The following is a 22,927-nucleotide window of genomic DNA, read 5'->3' on the forward strand; positions in this document are numbered from 1 at the left end:
AGCGTTCCGTGCGGTGGCTTCGCCGCCATTGTTTGAATTTGAAAACGAAAACATCGCGGCGCTACGCGCAGGGCAGGCAGGCCAGGCAACTTTGCAGGTGAAGGGGTCCGCCCAGTTGAGCGTGCGAGGAAGGAGGTGGGTGACTGTGCACATACGCCGCCTGAGGCTGGGAGACGGCGCTGACATGTGAGTACCTTCCCATGGGGATCGCGGTGCCCCTGAGATTACTCTCAGGACCTGGGTTGTAGAGCTATGGGCGCTTCTGGGGCACCGTGGGCGCCGCGTGCGCATCGTAGGATTGAGCCATACCGAGCCATCCTGCTTGGGTCTGGGCTTAAATCTTGTCTCCACCGCATGTTAGGTGAATGAGACAAAGCAACATATTTAATCTCTTGGGTCGTCTGTTAAAGGGGTAGTAAAGGCTCTTCTAAAGATAAAATAATACGTAGAGTTGCAGAAACCGTGCCAGTATGTAGTAGACACCAAGTGTTTGCAGTCATTGTTTCATTATTGCTTTGCTGCTGCTGTTGAGGCCTAGACCTCCCTTAACAAGCTTATTTAATTCTGAATCCCCGAGGTGGCTAGTTTGCTTGGCAGGTGATAAGACCTCATTTTGCGGGGAGCGCCGTTGTGGCGGTCCGTGCGTTTATTCCCAGGCTGCTGCCGCTGCCTGGGGCTTGCCCTTTGGGCTTTGCAGTGCCAAGTGGACGGGTGTGTATGTGGCGAATTTAATGACTGCTCTCATCCCCATGTTTAGAATGTTGCCCCCAACTCGTTCCACTTCCTGAAGCTTCGGTGATTCTTGCCCGACAAACTCTAACATTCTTGCTGAGGGATTAGTTGGCACAAGTTCATGCCTTAAGCAATTCTTGCTTAAAGTTTCAGGTTTGTTTTTGTTTTTAAAACAAGGTAGCATGTTTACTCAGAAGCAGAGGTAACAGTATATATCTTTTATCATAAGTCCAAGACCCAAGACTTCCAAGTTGTAAAATCATATAAAGGACACATCAGTTAGGTGATAGGCTTCTTTTGAGACCAAAAATTAATTGAAAGAAAAGAGGGAAATTTATCTTCTGATTTCCTGGGCATTTCCATAAAATCTGAGTTAATGTAATGTCAAGCCAGTGCTTAAATGTTTTTGCAAACTCTTTTGGGGGCAAACTTTCCCCCATGTTCTAGATGAGTGGTTACTTTTACTCTAACAGATACCCTTTTCTTAATTTTCACCTATACATGACATGTTTGAAATATTCTATCAAGCAGCATTGAAATAATTATCCCATTTTTATTATGTCATTGATTAATACAGTAAATACAAAAGCAACCAAGACACTTAACTTTGTTTAAGTGTATAGTTGGTTGATACCTGCAGTTTGCTGGACTTTGTTGAAGGTAAATAATTTCCTTTGTCTTTTTGAGATTTAGGAAAAACAGAAAAACAAAAACAACCTTGTTGTATTGAGTTTGTGGGCTTTAGGGCTGATCAAAGAGAAGAGATATCACCAGAGTGTGGCCCTATCACACAAGGAGCTTTATTGGAGTAGCACTTTGATAGGATTGCATGCAGGGGAAATCCCCCACAGCATGGGACCTTCCAGAAGCTAGAGTGAGGACCCACCATCTAGAAGGGGAAAAAGGCAAGGGAACTAGGGAGTTGGGAGAGGAGCGGGGAGGAAGAATTAAGTTTGCGGGTTATGGTCTTAAGTGATTTTGCACAGCTGCACAACGGGGGATCCTGGGGTCAGAAAACTGACATCAGTGGCTTGGTCTTTATAGTCCTGAGTTTGTGATTAGTACAAGTTGTGTGCAGTTTCATGGGATGTGCAAACCAAAAGTTTATTTGGGCTATAGTAAAAGCAAAATGATGTGTAAAAATTTGAGTCTGGCACCTAATAGGCTTTTGAATGAATGTTTCTGGTCTTCAGTGAAGAAGTAAACGACATAGGGAGGGCCAATATACAGGAGCCATCTTTGGCTTTTTTATATAACACATATGGATGCCCATTACTACCTTTCTGAGCCAGGAACTGTAGTTTGGTAGTCACCATTTTGGATATTTCTTAATATTGTCAAAGAACAGCAGGGAGCTCTCTTTCTCCCTGGCATAGACACTTAGTGGATTGTCAATAAGTATTAGAATGTTATTTTTTTTTTAGTTAATGTTACCCTAAGTATACCTTTATTAGTAACTTGATTTTTAACTTAGTTGTAACATTTTGATGCAGTATTCCATATTCACTTTAATTTTTAAGACTTACAGTGTGTTCGGTACTGTTTTGAATGTGTTTACATACACTGTTTCGCTTGCATTATTTGGAAGAATTCAGTTGAAAAAGTTCAATTGTCGAGATAATGGAGTTTAATTCCTAAATGCTAAAACATTACAAAATTTGGAAGTAACATTCTCAGAAGACATTGAATAACCAGAATAACACAAGATTATAATTTACTCTCATTTGATTTTTGAGAGTATTTCAGGCAGAGATTGAATGTTTTATACTGTCTTCATTAATAGACTGCCTTTACTTACGAAATCTCTTTGGATGGATCTACCTGTTTGGATTATGTGAATAGTCATGGGAAGGTGTGTCCGATATTTTTTGTTTCAGAATCTAAATAATTTGATTATTGTCTTTTCCATGGGTCAGCATCTTTTCCATGCTTCATAGATGAAGCAATGTAATGTTTTCCTTCTCTGGAAATCTGGCTGTATGGGGATTAGTAGTGATCTGGACTCAGATTTCTTAGACTATGGGTGGCTTATATGCTAATTTATTAAAGTTATCTAAAATTCTGTCATTCTTGCAGAATGGAATCTAATTTAAATCAAGATGGAGTGCTTAGACCATCTTACGTGTTTAGTGCTGACCCAATTGCAAGACCTTCAGAAATAAATTTTGATGGCATTAAGCTTAATCTCTCTCGTGAATTTTCCTTAGTTGCTTCAAGCACTGAGGTAAGTACTAGAAAAATATTATGTTGATTATCATGATTTAGTGAAAATGTGTGTGGCCCACACATACTTGCAGACATGTATGATCAGAGCTTTCCAGACTTTGTGGGTTTGAGGCAACCTTCTATGTCAGTAATTTTTTTCATGGCACCCTAAATAGGTAACAGTTCTTCCAAGTAGTAGATCCAAACAACTTAATATGTAACTATCTATACCTTAACCAAGAGCCATTTGACAACAATTAATGTAAATATAAAAAAATTATTCTTTAATTACTACAGTTATTTACTGTAATGATAATACCTTTAGGATACTTCATAGCTTTTCAAGCTTTGGAATCAGGTTAGATATTGCCAACCTTGTAACTATTCCTCTTTGTTTTGGGATAGTACTTGTGGTTTTTTTTTTTTTTTTTTTTATCACAGCACTGAAAAAACTTCACCACGATAAGACAGTAAAAGAAGTAGTGTGATCTAATGTTGAACTTTGAGCTAATAGTTCATGGTGTTCAGCATATGTTAAATACTGCTGTGATTTCCTCAGAAATGTAAAATATTCCACTATGCCCCTAGGAATTTCAGGCCTCGGTTAAAATAACTGAATTGTGTTTAAAAAGTAAAAGTTCTTCCTTCTACACCCTACCTACTTCTACTGTTTGTTGTGTGTCTTTCTAGACTTTATTTATTTATTTATTTAGATTTTATTTATTCATGAGGGACACAGAGAGAGAGGCAGAGACATAGGAAGAGGGAGAAGCAGGTTTCATGCAGGAAGCCTGATGTGGGACTTGATCTTGGGACTCTGGGATCACAACCTGAGCCAAAGGCAAATGCTCAACCGCTGAGCCACCCATGTGTCCCTTATTTATTAATTTTTTATTTAAGAGATGGAGAGAGAGAGAGAGAGCTTGAGCAGGGGGAGGGGCAGAGGAAGAAGAAGAGGGAACTATAAGCAGACTCCCAAGCTGGACCTGGAGCCTGAGATCATGATCTGGGCGGAAATCAAGAATCAGCCACTTAATTGACTGAGCCACCCAGGTGCCTCTAGGCTCTATTTCTTATATATTTATTTTTCAGTCCATTTATATTCTGTTCGTTACATTTTTATGTTAATTTTGATGCCTTAGGGAGATGGACTAACCCATTTTATAAAGAATAATGGAAGGGGAAAGAGAACATAAATAAAAAGAATAATTAATATCTATCATATGTGAGGGTTTTTTTTTTAACGTGAGCTCATTAATCATAAATCAAGAAAGAGGGTTGCCTGGGTGTCTCAGTCAGTTGAGCATCCAACTCTTGATTTCAGCTCAGGTCATGATCTCAGGGTCATAGGATCAAGCCCTACATGGAGGCTCTGCACTCAGTGGGAGTCTGCTTGGGATTCTCTCTCTCCTCCTCTTTATGCATGCCCCCTCAAATAAATAAATAAATCTTTTTTTTTTTTTTAAGATTTTATTTATTCATGAGAGACACACACAGAGAGAGAGAGAGAGGCAGAGACACAGGCAGAGGGAGAATTAGCCTCTATGCAGGGAGCCTGACCTGGGACTTGATCCCAGGTCTCCAGGATCATGCCCTGGGCTGAAGGTGGTGCTAAACCGCTGAGCCACCCAGGCTGCCCAAATAAATAAATCTTAAAAAAAAAAATAAAAATCAAGAAAGTAAAGAAGGGAGCAAAGGAGAAGTACCTCTTGGTATATACATGGAACCATGCATTATGTAGTCTTTTATGTCTGCCTTCTTTCACTTAACACGAGGATCCATAAGCAGTGGCCTGATTTTGTATTGCTTACCAGCTAGGAATGCCTTTGATGTTGAATCTAAAAAGTCATTGTCAAACCCAAGGTCATTTGGATTTTCTAGGATTTTAGTAGTTTGTGTTTTAGATTTAGAGTTGTATCCATTTTAAGTTAATTTTTGCAAGGGGTCAAAGATTAATTTTTCTAGGTTGATTATTTTACATGTGGATATTCAGTTGTTGCAGCACCATTTGTTGAAAAGACTTGTTTTTGCTCCATTGTATTGGCTTTGCTTTTTCTTTTTAAGATTTTATTTATTTATTCATGAGAGACAGAGAGAAAGAGAGGGAGAGACACTTGGGACTCAATCCTGGAACTCCAGGATCATGCCCTAGGGCGAAGGCAGGCGCTAAACCACTGAGCCACTCAGGGATCCTCCTACTTTGCTTCTTTGTTAAAGATGAGTAGACTGTATTTATGTGAATCTATTTCTGGGCTCTATATTCTGTTTCATTGTTTCTGTTCTTTTGCAAATTCCATGCTCTCTTAATTACTGTAGCTTTATAGTATGTCTTGAAGTTGGATAGAGTCAGTCCTCCAGCTTTGTTTTTCTCCAATTTTATATTGGCTTTTCTGGGCAGTCTTTATTCTTAGTCGTTCTAATAGATGTGTTGGCATCATATTGATATTTGCATTTACTTATTAATTAAAGATGTTAAATATGTTTTCATGTAATTATTTGTCACTAGTGTATTTTTGGTAAAGTGTCAATTTAAATCTTTGAGTATTTAAAAATATTTGGTTGTTTTTATATTATTATTTAAGTGTTCTTTATATTTTCAGCTGCATCTGTTTATCAGATACGTACTTTGTAAATATTTTTTCCTAGTCTGTGGCATGCCTGTTATCCCATAATAGTGTTTTTTGAAGAACAAAAGTTTTAACTTTATCATTTTTCTTTTATGGATTCTCCTTTTGGTTTCATATTTAAGAAATCTTTGCCTAACTCAAGGTCACAAAGATTTTCTTCTGTGTGTTCTTTTAGAAGTTTTATGGATTTATTTTATATTTAGGATATGATCCATTTTGAATTAATTTTTATATACAATGTGAGGTGTGTATCCAAATTCTTATTTTTTTACGTATAAGTATCCAGTTGTTCTAGCATGATTTGTAGAAAAAGCTGTGCTATCTGTACTGCATTTCCTTTGTATATTTATCATAAATCAGATGTCCTGTGTGGGAGTTTATTTCTGAGTATTCTGTCTCATTGATTTGTCTGTCTTTCTGCCAGTACTCCACCGTTTTGATCACTGTAGTGTTGAAATCAGGTAGTGTTATGTTAGCCCACCAAATTTCTTTTTCATAGCTGTTTGACTATTCCAGATACTTTGCATTTCTATTGGAATTTTTTTTTTTTTTAAGTAGGCTCCATTCCAGGCAGGGCTTGAACTCAGGACCCTGAGATCAGGACCTGAGCTGAGATCAGGACCTGAGCTGAAATCAAGAGTTGGATGCTTAACCAACTGAGCCACCCAGGTGCCCCACTATGTGAATTTTAATTAAAAAATTTTTTTGAGGGCAGCCTGGGTGGCTCAGCAGTTTAGTGCTGCTGTCAGCCCCAGGGCATGATCCTGGAGACCCAGGATTGAGTCCCACATCGGGCTCCGTGCATGGAGCCTCCTGTGCTTCTGCCTCTCCGTTTCTCTCTGTGTCTCTCATGAATAAGTAAATAAAAAAAAAAAATCTTAAAAAAATTTTTTTTGAAACTTTAAAATGTGTATACTTTATTTGTAGTGAGTAGGTTTGCAAGATATGCTGAAAAGAGTGTTATATTTGTTTAATTTTCCTGAAATTAAAACCCATTCCTTTTCTTCCCCTTTCATTGAAAATCTCTCAGCAGAATTATTTTGACAGTTTAGGAGCTGGTATGGACAGAAGAGGCCAATAAGAAATATACTTCTGTGGTTACCAGGTTTCCATAAATGGGCTGGACATTCTGTCATTTTAGAAAAAAGAAAACAAGCTGGGTGTGAAAATATAGCTTTTATCATTAAGGTTTTTTCTGTATGTATTGCGGTTGCTTGGACCTCAGTATCATTTCCATGTTTGTTTTTTTGTTTATTTATTTATTTATTTATTTATAATTTTGTTTCTGTTTTAAAGATTTTATTTATTTAGATTTTTAAAAAATTTAAATTCAGTAAATTAACATATAGTGTATTATTAGTTTCAGAGGTAGAGGTCATCAGTGAATGCTATGTGAATTTTTATTTGTTTTATTTTTATTATTATTTTTTTAAAGATTTTATTTATTCATGAGAGACACGGAGAGAGGCAGAGACACAGACAGAGGGAGAAGCAGGCTCCCTGCAGGGAGTCCTATGTGGGACTTGATCCCAAGGTCTCCAGGATCACGCCCTGGGCTGGAGGCAGTGCCAAACCGCTGAGCCACCCGGGCTGCCCACTATGTGAATTTTTAAATGAGATTGTCAGTTGCCACAACATATACCTCTTGGGATTTTGATTGCAGTTGCATTGAATCCGTAGTTCAGTTTTGGAAGAATTGACAACAATATTGAGTTTACCAAACAGTGAACAAGGTGTATCTCAATTTCTTTTAGTCTCCTTTAATTTCTTTGAACACTGTTTTGCAGTTTCCAGAGCATGGGTCTTTCACATCTTTTGTCAGATTTATCCCTTAGGTATTTCATGATTTTTGATGCTATTCCAAATAGTATTGGTTTTTAAAATCTGTTTCTGACTTTCTTCCCAATATATAAAAGAATAATTGATTTTGCATTTTGATCATGTATTTTGTTATATTGCTAAACTCATTTAATAGTTCTAGTAAAGTTTTTATAGATTCTGGTTGATTTTTAATATATAAATGTTAATGTCTGTGAATGAAGAGAATTTTATTTTTTTCCCAATCTGGATGCCCTTTCCTTTTCTCTTCTTTTCTCTTCTTTTCTCTTCTTTTCTCTTCTTTTCTCTTCTTTTCTCTTCTTTTCTCTTCTCTTCTCTTCTCTTCTCTTCTCTTCTCTTCTCTTCTCTTCTCTTCTCTCTCTCTCTCTCTCTCTCTCTCTCTCTCTCTCTCTCATTTTTCCTGATTACATTCACTAGAACCTCTAGTACAGAGTTGAGTAAAAATGGTGAGAGCAGGGCACCTGGGTGTGTTTCAGTGGTTGAGCATCTGCCTTCGGCTCAGGTCCTGATCTCAGGTCCTGGGATAGAGTCTGTCATCGGGCTCCCCGCGGGGATCCTGCTTCTCTTCTGCCTCTGTCTCTGCCTCTCTCTCTGTGTCTCTCATGAATAAATAAATTAAAAAAAAAACAACAGTGAGAGCAGAAATCCTTGTCTTGCTATTCATCTTAGATTCAGTCTTTCATCATTAAGGATGATATTAGCTGTAGATTTTTATAAATGCCCTTTGTCTGAAAGAAATTCCTGTCTATTCTACTTTGCTGTGAATTATTATGAATGGATGTTGAATACTTATGTCAATTTCATTTAATCATTCAAATGCCCCCCCCCCCCTTTTTTTACATCTGGTAGGGATAAACATTTCTTTATTTTTTTAAAATACAGTTATTTACCCAAATTGATTTTTTAAAAGATTACTTATTTATTTATTCATGAGAGACAGAGAGAAAGAGTCAGAGACACAGGCAGAGGGAGAAGCAGGCTCCATGCAGGGAGTCCAATGTGGCACTTGATCCCAGGTCCCCAGGATCACGCCCTGGGCTGAAGGTGGTGCTAAACTGCTGAGCCACCCAGGCTGCCCCCAAATTGATTTTTGAATGCTAAACTGACCTTGCATTTCTGAGGTAAAACATTTTTGGTCAGGATATGTTATTCTATTTTATATATTGGTTAATACTTTTTTAGGGAATTTTTGCATGTGTCTTAATTAGGGATATTATTCTGGAATTTTTTCTGGGGATATCTTTGTCAGATGGTGATGTGAAGTTTATTTCATACTCAAAATTAGTTGAAAAGTGTTCCCTTTATTTTCCTGAAGGCCTCTCTGTGATTTGTACGATTTATCCTAAAGTGTTTGAGAGAAGTTAGGCTAATGAATTACCAAGGCTGGGAGGTTTTTTGGGAATTATTTTGTTTATTTGAATATAAGTTGAATTTCTTTAATAGATATTCAACTATGTTAAGATTTTCTAGTTTTTGTGTGTTTTTTTAGCAAGTTGTATTTAGTAATTGTTTCCTTTTTACTTAGGAAAAAAACCACATTTCTTTAGAATCACTTTTAAAAAATGAGCTAAACTCATTTCTTCCCAAAGTCAGGAATAAAGAGAATGCTGTATAGCAAAAAAAAAAAAAAAAAAATATATATATATATATATATATATTTTTTTTTTTTTTTGGATAGAATTGAACATTTGGGATAATAAACTATTCTGGTTGCATGTTATTTATTCTAGAATACTGTGTTTTAGTGACTTAGAGCCCTGTTACTTGTGTTTAGTTTAAAGGTTAGGACCTTATGGAAAAGAGATATATTGTAAACTTCAAGTATAAATATAAAAGGTAGAGGAAACTGAGTCTTTTGTGGTATATTTTTTAAAGCAGATTTACTTCTCTTTAGACGTAGAAAACGGTTACAAACAGAAGAATCACTGTTTGCTTAGAGGTTCTGTATAGTCTCAGCTTGTTATGTAATAGCCACTTTAAAGAAAGGTGATTTCTGAAAAGCCATATTTTGCATTTTAAAAATACAGTTATTTTGTTCTTTTTAAGGCAAATAGTTTGGAATCCAAAGATTATCTCCAGGTTTATCTTCGGATAAGACCATTTACACAGTCAGAAAAAGAACACGAGTCTGAGGTTTGTGTTGACTTTAACTGGATTTTACTTTCATTAAATGGACAAAATACCATTGTTTTTATATATTTATTGTGGGACTTTATGTATGTATGCATGTATGTGTTCTAGGGCTGTGTGTATATGTTGGACTCACAGACTCTTTTGCTGAAAGATCCTCAGAGCATCCTTGGTCGGTTAAGTGAGAAAAGCTCTGGGCAGATGGCACAGAAATTTACTTTCTCCAAGGTAAGTGCTTATGTGAAACTGAAGATTTTTCTTTTAAGTAGAAGAAATTTGGCTTAGGCTAAATAGCTACATAATTATATATAATGAACTATATATATATATCATGTGCTTGTGGAACTTAGGTGTTAGGCACTTGTATTTTTTTTCTTAAGAGTAGAACCCAAATTTCAGGTTTGTAAATATGTAATTGGAAGGGAATAAATTCCTGTATAGTGTTTTTTAAACCCTTTTTGTTTTAAGAGATGTTCTTTTAAATTTTCAATGAAAACTTGATTTACTAGGTTGGATTTCTATCTTGAAAACTTTTTGACAGTAGTTAAACTATTATGTATATTTGTGAGAGTTGGGGCTATGGCACCTATCTTAAGTGTTATCTTATAAAAGAAATCTTTTAAATTTTTGAAACATGAGGGGTGCCTGGCTGGCTTAGTTGCGGGAACATACAACTCTTGATCTCAGGGTCATGAGTTTGAGCCCCATGTTGGTTGGCTGTAGAGATACTTAAATAAATAAATAAACCTAAAAAAATAATTTTTGTTAAAACATGAGTTATAGGGTAGAACTGATTGTAAACATTTACTTGAATTTTCTAAAAAGACTTGTTTTAAAAAATGCTTATTAGGTTTTTGGCCCAGAAACTACACAGAAGGAATTCTTCCAGGGTTGCATTATGCAGCCAGTGAAGGACCTCTTGAAAGGACAAAGTCGGCTGATTTTTACTTATGGGCTAACCAATTCAGGAAAAACGTATACATTTCAAGGTAATATGTATTATTTTTGCCAGAAAAGAAAAAAGCACTAATGTTTACTCATTCTCATAATACTTCCATGTAATTATGTTTCCATTACCTCGTACATTTGCTCCATTTTTAATAGTAATAGCATATATATTTCTTTTAAATTTCTTTTTATTGGAGTTCAATTTGCCAACATATAGCATAACACCCAGCGCTCATCCTGTCAAGTGCCCCCCCTCAGTGCCTGTCACCCAGTCACCCCTACCCCCCGCCCACCTCCTTTTCCACCACCCCTTGTTCGTTTCCCAGAGTTAGGTGTCTCTCATGTTCTGTCACCCTCTCTGATAGTAATAGCATATTGAATGTGTATTGCCAGTGGCTTTTGATTCAGGTTGATTTAATTCATTTGTGAAATTACTTTCCCAGTATGATAGAGAATTATTAGATGATAAAAGTTCAGGAAAAGGATTTATGTGATGCAGTGAATTAAGTATGGATACCCAGGGAAACATTTTGGCATTTTGTTTACTTTTATACGTTGTGATTATGGGTAATGGCAAATCTTATGGCGTGATCTCAATGTAAAATTTCAGGTTTGCATCAGTATAATAGTTGATAAAATACCCATTATACAATGAATAGCAAAGTGATGGAAAACTGAATAATCCTTCAGCTTCTCTTGCTTTTGTCTTAGTTGTCCATTCTTGCCTGTTGGTGGTATAAAAGGAGCATTGGTAATCCAGGAACATTTGCACTTTCCTACTACTCTAAGAGAGTATAAAACAAAAGTTCTTTTCACAGGCACAGAAGAAAATATTGGTATTCTGCCGCGAACTTTGAATGTATTATTTGATAGTCTTCAGGAAAGACTGTATACAAAGATGAACCTTAAACCACATAGATCTAGAGAATATTTACGGTTATCACCATACCAAGAGAAAGAAGAGGTTGCTAGCAAAAGTGCATTGCTTCGGCAAATTAAAGAGGTATGGAAGTAGTCTAGTATGTGAAAAATATATACATCATGATCTTTTATAAGCTCTTTACTTTGTTTCAGCCTATATTAGAATATTTCCTGGTGGTGTTGGTGATGGTTGGTTGTCTTTTTTATTTTTAAAGAAAAATATAAATTTGTTTGAAGACTTCTCTTTTTGCCTTATATTGTACAAATAGCAGAAATGTTTAAACAATACAAATGTAAATGGTTCTAAAATCTTTTTTGGTTGTTGTAGAAATAGTTCTGTAATGATTCAAAATTTTTTTTAAAAAGTAAATTTTAAAAATTAAAACTAAAATTTAAAATTATAGAAGTAAAAGTAATTTGTACACACAAAATCTAATAAACAAGGGATATGAGAAGTAAAAAGTGAAACTTTCTTATAACATTTATCTGTTGGGTTATGTATTGGTCTCTTTTCTCTATTAGTTTTTCACAAAATGTTTTTTGTAAAGGTATATTTGTCTATTCTTCCTGTTTCTTTTGGATTTTATGTTTTGTTTTCAGACATTTATCCTATTCAAGATTGTTAAAACTATTAACAGTTTTTATAGATAGTTGCAAAATATTGGTGGGGTTTTTCTTTTTTAAGATTTAGAAATCAGGGTTTCAAAGTAAGAAAAGATTTTTGCTCAGTGGAGTTCAAAGCCCAGAGTCCATGATTATGATTTCTGAAATAAAATAGTTTGAAAATTATAGAGATTAGTAGGTAATTAGAGGATTTTTTTTTTAAAGATCTTATTTATTTATTCATGAGAGAGAGACAGAGGCAGAGACATAGGCAGAAGAAAAAGCAGGGTCCCTGCAGGGAACCTGATGTGGGACTTGATCCCAGGACTCTGGGATCATGACCTGAGCCGAAGTCATACACTCAACCGCTGAGCCACCCAGGTGCCCCTTAGAGGAAATTGAAGTCATTAATAATGAAAAAAATTTGTCTTACAAGTTATCCAGTTAAAACATTGTATTACCTACGAAGTTATTAGAATATTTAAAAAATGAAATCATGCTTTCATATATTGTAAAATGTGTTTTTAGAAAGCAGTTTGGCAGTACTGTAGGACTTTAAACATTTTTTCATGTTTTTTTATCCACTAATTCACACTTAGGGATACATCCTAAGGAAATAATTAGAATGCAGAAGAAAAAAATTATAAATGAAGATTTTTATTTTAGTATTATTTTTACTGACAAAACTTTGTAAATAATCTAAATATTCTTGATAGAATAATTAAGTCATTTCACATCTATTCAGTTACATAACCACCATTATTTGTTTACAAATAATTTTTAATTACAGCGAGTAAAAGCTTTCAATGTAATAAATGTGGGGAAAATGATAGGAAGGAACATATTGAAATATTATAATAATTGTGAGTGACAGGGATGTGATGATATTCTTTTTAATACTTTTCTGTAGTTTCCCAGATTTCTTATTATGAGACTGTGTTATTTAACTAGGGGAAAGGATTAATAAGTCTTTGAATTGAGTAGATGAAAGGTTGTGGTTTGGTTAGTGACTTTTTCAGATAGATATGATATACTGGCTATTTAATCTTAACTAAAAATGGTTTTTAACTTAAAAAAGTATTGTTCCTTTTAGGTTGTGATGCAGAATGATAGTTATGAAAGTCTTTATGGTAAGGTTTCCTTTCTCCACTTACTTTTCAAATGTTGATTATATGAAATACACTTGTAGCTTTTAATTTTTGAATCACTCCTAATGATTTAATTTTTTTAATCACAGTAATTCTTAGAAAATGGTACATACAATATGAAATAACACTGTAAAGTTTTATTTGGATTTAATATCACAGAGAATTCCTTTCACTTGTAACTTTCATTTAGAATTCAAGAGATAATATTTTTTCTTTGTCTTTTACATGTAACTTCAGTTTGGTTCATTGGCATTCTTTCTTTTTTTAACTTTTTTTTTTTCTTTGTAAGATTTTATTTATTCATGAGAGAGAGAGAGAGAGAAAGGCAGAGACACAGGCAGAGGGACAAGCAGGCTCCATGCAGGGAGCCTGACGCGGGTCTCCGGATCATGCCCTGGGCTGAAGGTGGCGCCAAACCGCTGAGCCACCTGGGCTGACCCATTGGCATTCTTTCAAAAAAGAAAAGAAAGATAAAAAGAAGCCAAGCTTTGGTTAATACACATTTTTTTTTTTTAAACATCTGCTTTGGTCCAAAAAGTGTTTTACATTGCTGATTAAAAAGATTAAGGATAATTAGTTTTTCAAGTCTAGAAGTCTTGATCTGTCTCATCTCATTTTTAGTCAATTTCTTAATTTTGTGATTATTCTTTTGTATTTTTTGTAGGAAGTTTAACAAACTCTTTGAATATCCCAGAGTCTGAAGAATCAATGAAAGACTGTGAACAAGCTAGCTTGAATATGAATAATAATATAAAATTTTCTGTGTGGGTTTCTTTCTTTGAGATTTACAATGAATGTGTTTATGACTTGTTTGTTCCCGTATTATCTAAGTTCCAAAAGAGAAAGATACTACGCCTTTCGCAAGATGTAAAGGGCTATTCTTTTATAAAAGGTATAGTAATGAGTGCTTTTTATCTTATTGCTCTGAAGTTTCTTTCTAGTCTTTGTTACATCAAACTAGAGATTGAAAACTTTTATATTATTAACATCAACATTATAAAAAAAGTTTGTGCTTTGGAAGTGTGTTTTGATATGTTAATTAAACCTGAATGTATAGGGGTCAATGTAAATACTGTTTTGCTTGAATATCATTGATGGGATTCTGGGAAGAGCTGTGTGTGTTGGTGTTCACATTATTCTGTTACTTTATAGCTGCCATGGATCTATGGAAATGTTTCTGTTCTTCCACAGTGGTTTTTTTTTCAACTTTTTAAAACCACTGCTCAAAGTAGGAAGTACATACATGTATTAACATCATGACCTGTACTCACATGTGTGTATATTTATGTATACATATTTACAACTCAGAATAATTATGCTTACTCTTAGTACAAAGAATGCACTTTGATGTTTTTCTGTATTCTACTTCTCTTTTATAAAGTGCCGGGTATGACTTTAAATTTGGCTTCATGATTCACTTAGGAATTGTAGTCTGCAGTGTCTCACATCTAGGTAATTTTGTAGGTGTAATTCACAGTATGCTTTGTCTTTTTTTTTTTTTCCCTGGATGTTTAATTCTAAGTAATCTTTTTTATTTTTAATTTTCTCTTTAGCCTACTGTTGAAAAACATTTATCTGTGTTTTTATAACTTAAATATTGGAAAATAATTATAATGTCCTTCTCTTGTATATCATTTTTCTAGTGGAATGTGAAATAGCTGAGTGGATTCCAGCTAAGGGGTGTTATTAAAATATTTCATTATGTCTTTGGGAAAAGAGGTTACAAATCTCCAAAGAGATTACATTGTACAACAATGCTGTTTTTCTAAAGTGATATGTGTCCTCTTTTATTTTTTAAAGATCTACAGTGGATTCAAGTGTCTGATTCCAAAGAAGCATATAGACTTTTAAAACTAGGAATAAAGCACCAGAGTGTTGCCTTCACAAAGCTAAACAATGCTTCTAGTAGGAGGTAAAGAGGAAATCCTGCCATGTGAACTTGAAGTACCCAGGGTATTCTGTGCTATTGTAAATACAACTAATTTAAGATTAAATTAGTAGGTTCTCTGATATGTTAAATGAATTCATAGGCATAAAAAAATACTCTTTTAACTGAAGAGCACTAAACACATAAGCTTATTAGGACTATTTCTTGTTCTAACAAAATTTACTAATTTGCACGGAATCTCTTAGTTGTTTTATATGTGAATATCTAAGCTCAATATTGTAAGAGTTGCCTGCAATATGCATCTCAAGGGGTTAAAGAATGATGTTTTTGAAAGAAGGGATTGAGGCATGAGAGACAAAAGGAAATAAGTTTAATCAGTGAGATGTTTATTATTATTTTTTAAAGATTTTATTTATTTATTCATGAGAGACACAGGCAGAGGGAGAAACAGGCTCCATGCAGGGAGCCTGATGTGGGACTCGATCCCGGGTCTCCAGAATCATGCCCCAGGCTGAAGGTGGCACTAAACCGCTGAGCCACCTGGGCTGCCCAACAGCTGTGAGATGTTTAAAACAAGTTGTCTCTTAAGGGGGGAAAGAGCCATCCCCCATGCTCAGGATGGCATGCAGATGGTATAGGATCCAGATAAGCCTGTATTTGGGCCTAATGTATGCTTTGCTTTAGGTGTCTACTCAAAGAAAATTAGCTATATATATATATATATATATATATATATATATATATATATATATATACACACACACACACACAGACACACACACGTATATATATATATACACACACATATATACACATATTATATATATACACACACATACACACACCATTTTAACCAATAGTATGATTTTTTGCAAGTAAATTGAGATTTTATTCTGTTATTTCACTAATTGAAGTTTGAATGTTAGAAGAAGAGGTCTCAAGGAATTTGGGGCTAAATGAGAGATAGGTGTTTGGTTTTAGGGAGTTAGTATGTAGGTGACAATGGAACATTGGATTGAAATATCTGGCAACTAGTTGGAAAATGCAATGCCGGAGGTATGGCTGTTATTAGGAAATAAATGTTGATTTTTTTTTTTTTTTTGCTTGCTTTGCCTATTTAGAATACAGAAATTAAAAGATACCATTTGATTTTTGTATTTTCTTTTAGTCACAGCATATTCACTATTAGAATATTACAGATTGAAGATTCTGAAATGCCTCATGTAATGCGCGTCAGTGAGTAAGTTTAGCATTCTTTAAATTGTAATTATTTTGGGGGCGCTTGGGTGGCTCAGTTGGTTAAACGTCAGACTCTTGGTTTCAGCTCAGGTCAAGATCTGAGGATTGTGAGATTGAGCCCTGTGCAGGGTTCTGTGCTGAGCATGGAGCCTGCTCACAGTTCTCTCTTTCCCTCTGCCCTCATCCCCACTCATGCGTTCTATCTCTCTTAAAAAATATATTGTAATTATTTTGAATTATTCTGTTTTGAAGAACTTTTTATAGTTTTTTTTTTTTTTTTTTTGGTTAATTTAGATTGTGTTTATGTGATCTTGCTGGTTCAGAAAGAACCATGAAGACACAGAATGAAGGGGAAAGGCTAAGAGAGACTGGGAACATCAACACTTCTTTATTGACTCTGGGGAAGTGTATCAATGTTTTGAAAAACAGTGAAAAGTCAAAGTAAGTGTTACTTGAAGTGCTACTGGCATATTAATTATTAATAACATTTAAACTTTCAACTTTAGTTTTAGAAAATTTTTTGTTTTTAACCTTTTACATAATGACAATATATGGATTATAATAGAAATACTTAGAGTTCTTGGATGAAAAAAATTGAAATAAAAAACAGTGTCAGTTGATGCTAGTGACTCATCAAGTAAACACAATATTTTCCGTAGCAAATATATGTCAACAGACACTTTAGATAATAAGCTTCTCATGATTCTGGCTTAGCATCTATGACCACTTTATTTTTAACAAATCATTGTTTTCTTCTAGATGTGATAGATTTCTGAATTAATTAGTATTTTAGACTGAGCAAATTATAATTAGCCTTCATCATTTTTAGTAAAGGTGTTTCATGGTGTATATTGTAAAATTGCTTTATGCTAGAAAATGCAACCCAATTCAATGTGATTTTTTTTTTAACATTTTGTCTAGTGAGTTATTATTAGTAGTAGTATTGTTATCAGTATTTAAAGAAAATAACAAACAGAAAATGACTTTCATAGGCAGAACTAATCAGTAACCTAGAAGTCCATGATAGCTAGATTAATTATTTCTTTGTAAAATTTATCAGCATTCTTACCTTATGAGATTTGTTTTAATTTAGAGTTTTTTGAAATCTTTTCCATAGGTTTCAACAGCATGTGCCGTTTCGGGAAAGTAAACTGACCCACTATTTTCAAAGTTTTTTTAATGGTAAAGGGAAAATAAGCATGATTGTCAACATCAGCCAATGTTATTTTGCCTATGATGAAACGCTCAATGTGTTGAAATTCTCAGCCATTGCACAAAAAGTAAATATATTCAAATTTCTGCATATTTTGTTAAGTCTTTTATTAGAATATGAACCATTTTTTTGTCAGCATAGCTAATATATTTTGCACTTACAACTGTAAACCTAGGAAATAATGGAAAATTAAAAATGTAAACATTTGACAAGAGGCGTCTGACAAGATTGAAAGTTTCCCTTGCTATTATTATTATTTTTAAAAAAGATTTATATATTTATTTGAGTGAGAGAGAGAGCAAGTATGGTGGAGTGGGGCAGAAGGAGAGGGAGAGAGAAACCCAAGCAGACTCTGAACTAAGTGTGGAGCCCAACGTGGGGTTCTATCCTACAACCCTGAGATCTGACCTGAGCCGAAACCAGGAGTCAGATGCCCAACCAACTGAGCCAGCCAGATGCCCCCAATTTAGGAGCATTCTTATAAAGAATTGTCTGCTCTGCCATCAGTCTAGTTCACATAGTGGCTAATCAGGAAGCCCTTTTGCTTGAAGTCCTTATATATTTGTTTACATAGGCCTTTTTTATTTTTTATTTTATTTATTTTTTTGATTTTTGGTATGTATGTATTTATTTATTTTTTATTGGAGTTCAATTTGCCAACATTATAGCATAACACCCAGTGCTCATCCCATCAAGTGCGCCCCTCAGTGCCCATCACCCAGTCCCCCCACCCACCTCCCTTTCCACCATCCCTTGTTCGTTTCCCCTAGTTAGGAGTCTCTCATGTTCTGTCTCTGCATAGGTCTTTTTTAAACACTAGAGTTGTCATTTGACTTAAATGTGTGAAATTATTTTTTAGTTGACAATTTTTCCTTTTCTGTTTTAAAAGTCACATTGAATATTTTAACAGGTTTATGTTCCAGACACTTTAAATTCTTCTCAGGAAAAATCATTTGGACCTGCCAAGTCTTCTCAAGATGCATCACTAGATATTAATAATTCAGTTAATAAAATAAAATCCACAATTTTATGGGAAAGTGGTTTAGAAGACTTGGTGGAAGATGAAGATCTAACTGAGAATCCAGAAAACGGTGAAGAAAACCAAAGTGTGGAAACTGAACTTACCGATGAAGATCTAGATAAAACGTTGGAGGAGGATAAGGCTTTCATTAGCTACAAGGAGAAGAGAGTATGTATTAAGAACTCGTACTTCTAAGCTTGGCTTACTATTATTGTGAAGTTAGGGATAAGAATATTAAGGCTTCCTCTCTTCTAACTTTTTTCAACAATATACTAAATTTTTTATATATCTCAACTTTATATTTTTTTTGAAAAAAAAATTTTTTTTGAAGGATTTTATTTATTCATTCATGAGAGACAGAGAGAGGCAGAGACATAGCAAGGGAGAAAGAGGCTCCGTGCAGGAAGCCCTATGCAGGACTCAATCCTGGGACCCCAGAATCACGTCTTGAGCTAAAGGCAGACGCTTAACCACTGACCCACCCAGGCATCCTGAAAAAAATTTTTTTTTAAAGATTTTAGTTTTAAGCAAACTTTATATTCAGTGTGGGGCTTGACCTCGCAACTCTGAGCTCAAGAGTTGGACACTGCACCAACTGAGCCAGTTAGGCTCCCTTGTGCTTTGAAAAATTTTAAACCTAGAGAAAGATTAGTACAATGAAAACCCATTAGATTTGCTTGGATTTGCCAGGTAACACTTTACCATGTTTCATTCTCCATGTATATGTGAATACACATTTTTTTTTGCCTCTATCATTTGAAAACAAGGTGTAGACATAGTGATACCTTACAATTAATTTTTTTTACCTTACAACTAATTACTTCAGCATGTATTTCTTAATAATGTAGACATATTCCTTATAATCACAAGACCATTTCACACCTAAGCAATTTAACACTGATACAATAATATAATTAGTTATGCTGACCATATTGAGATTTCTTCATTGGTCCCAGTATGTATGTCCTTTATAACCACTTTGATTTTGATCTACAACCAAAGTTAACACACTGCTTTTGAACGTCAGGTTTTTTGTGTTTCTTTAGTTATTTATAATCTTGTAAAGATTTTTGAGAAATTGAGGTTGATTTTCTTGTAGCATACCCCCACTCTGGATTTCTCTGATTTTTCTTCGTGATTTAGGTTTTATACTATTATGTAGGTCAAGTTGTGAATTTCCCATTGCATCCTATCAGGAGACACATGCTGTCTGATTTCTCCATTCTTGGTTATGCTAAGTTTTGCTCATTTGGTTAAGGTATTGTGTTTCAGATCTCTTTTCATTGTAAAAGTATATTACCTATGGGATGATACTTTGAGGTCATGTGAATACCTTGTTCCTCACTATCCTTTGACCAATGATTATCGCATACCCCACCAAACCTACTTTGCAGTCTTTTTTTTTTTTTTTAAATATTTTATTTATTTATTCATGAGACACATACAGAGAGAGAGAGGCAGAGGGAGAAGCGGGCTCCACACAGGGAGCCTGACGTGGGACTCGATCCCAGGTCTCCAGGATCACACCCTGGGCCAAAGGCAGGCGCTAAACTGCTGAGTCACCCAGGGATCCTCCCTACTTTGCAGTCTTAAGTACAAGCACCAATCAAAATGTCTACCCAGTACCAATTATTCTTTCTTCAAAAACAGGAATTAGTTCGTCATCTTATATTTACAATAAATAAGTAAGATTAAACAATGGTATTTTTAGCCTCGGTCCAAATACAGTCCACACGTTTATTTACGTTGTATTAATCTTGAGATTTAGATCATGTTCACATTACATTACATTAATACATTCACATTAATAAGGTTCCCCTTATTAACTTGCCATAACTGTCTGTATATATGGAGTCTTATTGTCCTAGGATAACTGGTAACCTTGTGCTCATGGGTGTGCTTTAATGGTGTTGACAAATCTCATATCATAGTACTCTTGGACTTTAGAAGTCCAAGTAGATGGAAGAGGTATTGGGTTTAATATTCTCATTTTAATAATTTACTTCATTGTCCCTGAAAGTCATCGTTGCACTTGTATTGTTTGGAAATGAGAATAAAAGCTTCAGATGTGAGTCCCAATTTATCTGGTCACAATGTAATGGTATCTTGTTTACCATGGACCTCTGTAATGTAATACTTAACCTCAGTGAGGAAAGGAGCGATCAGTAGTCCTATTTTAGTTTGTATTAATCTTCTCAAAGCTAAAGTTTATGTAAAATGTTGATTAAAGTTGAAATGTTAGTAACATTTCTGAATTTACCAGAGAAAAATAATGCTATAGTTCATAATTGAACTATATAAGTGCGTATCTTCCTGTAACATTGATAAGGTACTTAAACATTTCATCAAAATATATTCTAATATTTAACTTTTAAAAATGAACCTGAATACTGAGGAGGGCACTTGATGGGATGAACACTGGGTGTTATACTATATGTTGGCAAATTGAATTTAAATTTTAAAAAATGTAAAAAAAAAAAAATGAACCTGATTAGACTACTTGCTTTATGTTATTAGCATTTTAGTTGGCATTAAAAATCATTATGAGATACATTGATATTAGCATATTAATACTTATGGTTCAATTAGGTAGAATGATCAGATTTTTTTTAGCAAAAACTTTATCATGTGCTAGCAATGATAAAAAATGAATTGTTGAGAATTAATAAATGAATTTCCCAAGCTATTCCTACATTCATGCAGATTTCTCTAGGCCTCCTACATTTCTTCTTTGATCATTACAGTTTATTGGTTTATTTTATTTATTTATTTTTTTAAATTTTTATTTATTTATGATAGTCACACACACACACACAGAGAGAGGGGCAGAGACACAGAGGGAGAAGCAGGCTCCATGCACCGGGAGCCTGACATGGGATTCGATCCCGGGTCTCCAGGATTGCGCCCTGGGCCAAAGGCAGGCGCTAAAACGCTGCGCCACCCAGGGATCCCAGTTTATTGGTTTAAACTGGGAAAATGTGGTTGTTTAGAATTATAAAAGATCATGGTGGAATCTGGAAAAAGAAAAAGAGGGAAACAAATCAAATATAAAGATGTCTTTACATATCACTCATGTTAATGGATTTTTTAGTATATATTCTACTCTTTTGTATCCTCATTTTCTTCATTTAAAAGTAAATTGTGCAAATTGTGAATTATTAATATGTCATCATTATTCATTACAGTAGGTTACTGTGTGATTGTACCATAATTGAACCAATCTTTTACGTTTGACTTTTGAATTAGGTTTCACTTTTCCTTAATTAAATATAAGTGCTACCATAAAACAATAGCACTGTGATAACTATTCTCATAGCCAAAACACTGGTGGATACTGTTATTTAAGTGTTTCCTCAGTATAAGTTCTTAAGAGAATTTCAAAGTTACAATATCTGTAGAAAAAAATTTCAAATATAAAATTGAGACATGGAAAGATCTGCAGTTTGAGTTTATTGATTAACTTATTATTGAGAAACTTTAAGTAGAAACCTTAAGGAATATCAGGCTTTATCTTAAAATATAACCTATTTTATTACAGATCTATATTGGCTATGTCAGGTGTTAATTGCTTTATTTATTCATTGTCTGTATTATATGATTATATATGCTTTTTCCAAGGTCTTAGAGTTGTTGCTCATATTGGGTAGGTAAAGCCACATAAGATAAGTTTATGTAACATCTCTTTTTTCCATTTTGGAAAGTGTTTGGGGTTCTTAGTAACTATTATATGTAACACTTGGCCTTTAGATCTTGACTAATTTAAAATCTGACGTCCAGCACTTTCCACACACCTGGTCTTTACTTTCTCCACCTATGAAATATAGATGCAGCTGCGAAGCTGATGGAAGGTTGTGTGGATTGGAAGGCATCAAATAGGAACTCTCCAGAGTAGTTCCTGGTAGATAAAGATCTTCAAATTTTTTTCTTTCCTTTCTTTCTTAGTGTAGTCATACAGTGAGACATTTGAGTTACTGTAAGTCTATTTTTAAAATATGGAGAGGTCCACCTGAGTTTTCAGATTAATGAATTTCTGGAAATACATAATTTTCAGTGAGAATATTACTATTAGAAGGATGCATAATTATAGTCAACTATATTGTTATTTTGAATACTTGGACTGTACTTCTGTTGGAATATATTCTTAAGATTTTAATATTTATGTTTTAGAAACTGTTGGATTTAATAGAAGACTTGAAGAAAAAACTGATAAATGAAAGAAAAGAAAAGTTAACATTGGAATTTAAAATTCGTGATGAAGTTACGCAGGAGTTTACTCAATATTTAGCTCAACGGGAAGCTGACTTTAAGTAAGTTACTTCTTTGGTGTCCTAGTAAGAATTGAGGATTTGATTTGTTCAGAATTTTTAAAAGTTATTTATACTTATATTAAGTGGCTTCTGAATTTGGACATTT

The 22,927-nt window shown here is 34.4% G+C and overlaps 1 protein-coding gene across 6 annotated transcripts in view; it reads left to right on the forward strand.

The window, feature by feature from the left end:
- Positions 1 to 22,927, forward strand: part of KIF20B (kinesin family member 20B) — a 75,457-nt gene continuing 52,530 nt past the window's right edge. For all 6 annotated transcript variants that reach the window (XR_011997497.1, XM_025990555.2, XM_025990549.2 and 3 more), the window contains exons 1-14: positions 1 to 186; positions 2,809 to 2,956; positions 9,450 to 9,536; positions 9,645 to 9,761; positions 10,384 to 10,522; positions 11,300 to 11,484; positions 13,099 to 13,135; positions 13,818 to 14,045; positions 14,954 to 15,065; positions 16,210 to 16,281; positions 16,575 to 16,721; positions 17,398 to 17,560; positions 18,404 to 18,682; positions 22,682 to 22,821. Coding sequence is in view for 5 of the 6 variants with exons in the window: in XM_025990555.2 (XP_025846340.2) it covers positions 2,810 to 2,956; positions 9,450 to 9,536; positions 9,645 to 9,761; positions 10,384 to 10,522; positions 11,300 to 11,484; positions 13,099 to 13,135; positions 13,818 to 14,045; positions 14,954 to 15,065; positions 16,210 to 16,281; positions 16,575 to 16,721; positions 17,398 to 17,560; positions 18,404 to 18,682; positions 22,682 to 22,821 (1,853 nt within the window). In the remaining variant the exon portion in view is untranslated. The remainder of the gene's footprint in view (positions 187 to 2,808; positions 2,957 to 9,449; positions 9,537 to 9,644; positions 9,762 to 10,383; positions 10,523 to 11,299; positions 11,485 to 13,098; positions 13,136 to 13,817; positions 14,046 to 14,953; positions 15,066 to 16,209; positions 16,282 to 16,574; positions 16,722 to 17,397; positions 17,561 to 18,403; positions 18,683 to 22,681; positions 22,822 to 22,927) is intronic.

Source organism: Vulpes vulpes, chromosome 15, assembly GCF_048418805.1.
Source record: "Vulpes vulpes isolate BD-2025 chromosome 15, VulVul3, whole genome shotgun sequence".
In the NCBI taxonomy this organism is placed as follows: domain Eukaryota; kingdom Metazoa; phylum Chordata; class Mammalia; order Carnivora; family Canidae; genus Vulpes; species Vulpes vulpes.